General features: G+C 40.5%; 1 protein-coding gene across 2 annotated transcripts in view; it reads left to right on the top strand.

Moving 5' to 3' along the window:
- Positions 1–2,272, top strand: part of LOC119312571 (protein transport protein SEC13 homolog B-like) — a 4,019-nt gene extending 1,747 nt beyond the window's left edge. Inside the window, exon 3 of one of the 2 annotated variants that reach the window (XM_037588298.1) lies at positions 981–2,272. In XM_037588298.1, coding sequence (XP_037444195.1) covers positions 1,041–1,958 — 918 coding nt within the window. In that variant the 5' untranslated portion in view covers positions 981–1,040 and the 3' untranslated portion in view covers positions 1,959–2,272. Of the gene's footprint in view, positions 1–963 lie in introns of both variants that reach the window. The other variant, XM_037588300.1, reaches the window with a different exon arrangement.
- Positions 2,273–6,074: the final 3,802 nt, after the last annotated feature.

The following is a 6,074-nucleotide window of genomic DNA, read 5'->3' as shown; positions in this document are numbered from 1 at the left end:
CTATTACAGTTGTTTTCTACTCCCTCCGTTCCATAATTCTTGTCGTGGTCTTAGTTCATACAACGACAAGTATTATGGAACGGAGGGAGTATTATCTATTTCGGCCTATTGTGGTAGTTTTTAATTCAATTGTAGTAAACAGCAGCGGTTTGTTGGTTGCAACAATAAGTGGACAATTTGTTGTTGCATGTTATGTTTCTACTTTATACACCACCTAACTGCATCTCCAAATAGTCCATGTTATACAGCCAGCACATGAATTTCTTCTTCAAAATTCTTAATTGCTGTGAAAGATGCCATCGTTCTAGTGCCACTGTTTCTTCCTTTGTCGTAAGATGTTCAAGTGAACAATATCTAGTACTGAACTTAGCTGGACATTGTTTTGTCGTAATACCATCCCATTTCATGCATGTATACTACAAGAGATGTGAATTAAGTTTAGCATATCTGTATCTGCTGGGGGTGTCGAAATCTCTTTATTTCTAACTGTGAGTACTATATTGATAATATTGTTTTCCAGAATTCCTAGTTTATTAGTCTAATTTTGTATAGATGGTATATAAGTATTAGTCAGGCAGTCACACTCATCAGTCTCATAAGCAGTCAGATGATTCATTTTGTGATTTTAGGAAACAATGTTTGTATTGACATTTGATATGCTGGTAGCAAATTAGTGTATTGATCTTGGTGTGCCAAAATTGTTAGACTTATAACTGTAACATCAACATTGTTACAAATTATAACATGTACCCCTCTGTTCATAAATATAAGAGCGTTTAGATCACTACTTTAGTGATCTAAACGCTCTTATATTTCTTTACAGAGGGAGTAAGTGTTTCTTTTTAAAATGAAACACACCCAGCTCCATATGTACAAATGCAACTATGCTACTTGTTTCAGCGAATGGTACTATTTAAATTTTACTCTGCTTTATTCTTTGACGTAATGTTCTCTAAATGTTAGGTTTCTGTTACTATCAGATAGGAGCCTGAGGTGGTCAACGAAGAACACTTAAAAGCTGACGTTACGTAATTGGAACAATGCCTCCTCATAAGATAGAGACTGGGCACCAGGATGTGGTGCATGACATCGCGATGGATTACTACGGGAAGCGCCTCGCCACTGCATCCTCTGATAACACAATAAAGATCATTGGCGTAAGTGGCAGCTCGCAGCAGCAACTTGCTACTTTGAGCGGACACCAGGGCCCAGTTTGGCAAGTCGCGTGGGCTCATCCTAAGTATGGTTCCATGCTTGCATCCTGCAGCTATGATGGGCGGGTTATAATATGGAAAGAAGGGGGCAAACCTGATGAGTGGACACAGGCTCACACTTTCACTGAGCACAAGTCTTCTGTAAATTCCATTGCTTGGGCGCCTCATGAACTCGGCATCTGCTTGGCTTGTGGTTCATCTGATGGGAACATTTCAGTCTTCACAGCTCGTTCTGATGGTGGGTGGGAGACGACGCGCATCGACCAGGCTCATCCAGTGGGCGTGACCTCTGTTTCCTGGGCTCCAGCGATGGCCCCTGGTGCCCTAATCAGCCCAGGGCCTTCTGGGCAGTTTGAGTATGTTCAGAAACTTGCTTCTGGTGGCTGTGACAACACTGTCAAGGTGTGGAAGCTCACCAACGGGAGCTGGAGGATGGACTGCTTCCCAGCCCTTCAGATGCACAGGGACTGGGTGAGAGACGTCGCCTGGGCTCCAAACCTAGGCCTCCCAAAGTCCACAATCGCCAGCGCCTCTCAGGATGGAACCGTTGTCATCTGGACAGCGCCGAAAGAAGGCGAGCAATGGGAAGGCAGGGTTCTGAATGATTTCAGAACCCCTGTTTGGAGGGTGTCGTGGTCGCTGACAGGAAACATACTGGCGGTCTCTGATGGCAACAACAATGTGACCCTGTGGAAAGAAGCTGTGGACGGTGAATGGCAGCAAGTGACTACCGTCGAGCCATAGATGTTTCGTGTTCTACCGCTAGCTGCATTTACCGCTATCATAATAACAAATATAGTCTGTCTTTATTTTATCTGTATGGCTTCGATTACAAATGGTAACTTCCCGTGATTGTTACTTAGGCTGTTGCCTGTGACAAGCTTTTTTCTTGGTCAAAAAGCAGATAATTTGGAACTTGTATCCCAATTGGACTCATGTATGGTTACGAAGACTTTTGCCTGGCCAGGCAGCTGTGATTTAAATACTTTTTTTGTTTGGTTGCAAACCTGGCCTGAGACAAACACTTTGAATATTAAATAAATAGATTTGATGGCTGAGTTGCATCCCATTCCATGGGCCTAGACCAGACCAGGCTAATCAACCTGCCTGTATGCTAGCCAGGCTAATCAGCTGCATGCTGTTGCCAGGTCATGTCCGGAACTTCAGGTTTTAAACCAAACAGCAACCTGGCACATCTCAGGCAGGTCGTCAGGTGAGGCAAATCCTGCCAGGTTTCGGTCAGTTTGGCGACTGTGTGAGTGCTTGCTCTCGACTAAAGCTGCGATTAAATTACAGCATTGCTTTCCGGAAGCAAACCAAGTTTGCTGATAGTTTGGCAAAAAACTCATTTGATAGTCGATCTTCTGGTTCTTGGGAAAAGTTGATCACTGATTTTGTGTCTCATCTTCTTGTAACTAACATGACTATTTTATGAGAAATAAAGTCTATTATATAGCCATAAAAGGAAAACAGACCTGCGCGCGAACAACCTCACCCTCTTCGGCTGCAGCAACCGCCTCAATGCCACCGGCGACGACATCGCCATGGAGTTCGGCACCTAGCTCGACCCCTGGGCCCAGGGCGTCAGCCAGGCCGGCATAGGCGTTCACTCAATCAACTGTAGGGCCTACACGAACGTGAGCAAGTGCCTGGTCTCCGATGGCACCACCAAGACTTGGACTGCTTGTTTACTTGACGCGAACAAAAACAAACCAGTCAATTTTTTAAAAGGACCTAGTCAAGATTACAACATAACATTATATAGCTGGGGTGTTTTAGTCGAAATCACTAGTTGAGGAGCGCTCCCCACAAAGGTCAGTCGAACTTGTCGCACGCGTAGCGCTCCTTAGACTTTTCCGGGGCGCTCCGCGCGCGACAAGTGTCGGACGGATGAGCGTCCGTGTGTTTTTCGGTTTTCGGTTTTCCTTTCTGGTTTTCCCTTTTTGCACTTTAGTTCTTAAACATTTAAGGTTTTGTGTTATAGTTCTTATCTGTCTCAGAGATCCGTTTCTCTCTCGCGTCGCCATCCTCGCCGCCACCGCTTGGCCTTTTTACTTTGTTTTTTTCTGTTTCCTTTTTCGCAGGCCGCCAGCGTTGCTGTACACGCCCCTGTCGTTGTTCCCGCAATCGTCGTTGTCTACCGCCTGCCTACGGTTGGTTCCCTATTTCCGGTTTGTTTTTCTTTATTTTTCCCTTATATTTCCGGGGCAATGAAGATTCATGAGGTGATTATGGGTGGGGGCTTCCTACACTATCAAATGTCAACTTTCAACTCGGTTTGGGCAATCATTTCTTGATAAACATTGTGTTCTTTGCAGGCAGTGGCGGAGCTATGTTGGGGAAAACCCGGCCGTGGCCCGCCCAGTGTAGCACCAAATAGTGAAGAATGAGAGGCTCTTAATAGGAAAATTAGTAAGGTTAGCTTTAATCTGGCCTGTTTGGCCCGCCCAAGGATTTTACCCTAGCTCCGCCACTGTTTGCAGGTGCCGTATTCAAGCGGCCTTGTTCCTCTTTTGATTCTTCTGTACATCTGTTCACTATGTTGCTGGATCGGTGATGTTGGAGACGTGTTGTAAGAATAACATTTTATATTTGTTCAATATTTGGGGAAATGCAATTTGGCTCTCAGGTCCAGATGAACTTGGAATCTAGACCTACCAGCTGCATCGTGATCCGCGCGGACCCTTGTATTCCATTGTGTGCTCCCTCGACAGAATTCCCCCGCACGGGCCCTCTCAGCGCATTTAGTACATGACACCAGCAGCTAGATGCTCGTGGTACAGACGGTGGGTTGGCAGTTTGCATCTGGGCCACTTGGAGAAAATGACAGTCCCCGCAGGCCCACTGTGCCAACACCACATAATTGTTGGCACAGATCCCAGAGCACAATTGGATGGGCCAGATACCAGGATCATGTGGACTCAGGAGCCAAAACGCCCTCCCCTTGTTAAAGTTTTTTATTCGATTTTTCTTATAAACTGGATCAGTCTTTTGGCATATTGACCGTTTTTATTATATTCAGGTGGGTGAACTGAAAAGAGGTGCAGCGTGCACCCACTACCCCCGTGCCACTTAGGGCTAGCCCTTGTGCAGGGCAGGATGCCCTTGTTTTTTTCAATCCGTTCTGTTTTGCTTTTTTCTGATTTTGTTTCTTCTTCTTTAAATAATTTGGGAATTCTAAAGGTTTCAAATATTGAAAAATATTATTTTTTCAGAAAAAAAGCAATAAATCATAAATGATCATCGATTCAAAAAATTGTTTGAGATTTTTAAAAAAGTTTATGTATTCAAAAAATGTTTATGCTTTTAAAAAATGTTTTGAAAAGCAACAAATGTTCAAATTTTAAAAAGTAACTCCGTATTCAAAAAACTGTTCAGGAATTTGAACAAATGTTTGCAAAATAAAATAAAATTTAATTAACTTTAAAAAATGTTTATAAAACAAGTTCATTGATTAAAAAAAATTCGCTCATTCACAAATATTCATGCATTTCAGTAATGTTTGTCAAAAAAAATCATGAATTTCAATATAGATCCTTGATCCAAAAAAATTCACGACTTTCAAGAAAAAGTACACAAAAAAAGTGAAATCATAACTTTTGTACAATTTTGAAAAATATTTGTGAATTTATTAAAATGTTACTGAATTTAAAAATTTCCATGACTTTTTACAAATATATGCAAACTAAAAAAGTCATGATTTCAAAAAGTTGTTCAAGAGTTCAAAAACTGCTTAGGAATTTGAATTTTCTTTATGTTTTTAGAAAAATGATCGCAAATTTTTAAAAACATATTCCTGAATTCAAAAAATATTCTCTTGTTGAAAAAATATTCATGATTAAGAAATGATCACGAATTTGAAAAAATGCTTGAAAAATAGAATAATAAAAAAAGAAGGAAAAGGAAAAGGGAAAATAAGAAAAGAAACAAACATGAAAAAGAATAAAATAGAAAAATGAAAATAAAAACTACAATCAAAAGAAGAAAGATAGAATGAAAATGATATAAACCGAAAAATCCAAAAGGAAAAACCGGTCTGGGATAGGTTCCCAAAACTGGACAGGAGCTAGTTGGTTTCAAATAATTCTGTATTTCAGACAAATTGCGAAGTTAAAAAAAATGTTTGATAAAACTGATAAAATTTTCGTGAATTCAAAAAATGATCAGGTAATCAGAAAATATTCGTGGATTCATAATTTTTTGTGATTTTGAAAAATTATGATCGCATATTCTAAAAAAGTTCGCAAAATGATCATTGATTTATAAAAGTGATCATAACTTCCAAAAAATGCCCAAGAATTCTAAAAATGTTCTTGATTTAGAAAATTCTCACGAATTCATAAAAAATGTTCACAGTTAAAGAAAGTGTATGATTTTAAAAAATGTCCAGAAATAAAAAAAATCATGATTTAAAACAATGTTTACAATTTCTAAGTATTTTTCACAAGCTGGAAAGATGTTCACAAAAGTAAAAAAATGAAGAAAAAAAAGATCATGACAAAAAATAAAAGAAAAAAGAAAGGAAAAACAAAAAACAAAACAAAGAAATAAGAGAAATTTAAAAACCAGTCTGTAAAGGTTCTCAAAACTTCCCGTAATCTAGTGTACGTAACGGGGAATGGGGGGTACATGCTAAGTCGCTAGTTGGCGACCTACACTCCAAATAGGGCCAGCGAGAGCGCTCTAAGAGCATCTCTAGCAGATCCCGTATAATATCGACCCGCAAAATGCGTATACAGTTCGCGGAAAAACGGCTTTACGGGCTGGCGTGGTCCCGTAAATCAGGGAACGTTTGGTTGCATTGCTGGGTGGGCTATACTTAAGCTAGCCCAGCTAGACTAGCTCAGCTTTGCCAGCCTT

Source organism: Triticum dicoccoides, chromosome 5B (genome assembly GCF_002162155.2).
Source record: "Triticum dicoccoides isolate Atlit2015 ecotype Zavitan chromosome 5B, WEW_v2.0, whole genome shotgun sequence".
Classification (NCBI taxonomy): Eukaryota; Viridiplantae; Streptophyta; class Magnoliopsida; order Poales; family Poaceae; genus Triticum; species Triticum dicoccoides.
Note: the sequence above shows the minus strand (reverse complement) of the source record. Positions and strands in the feature narration are given on the sequence as shown.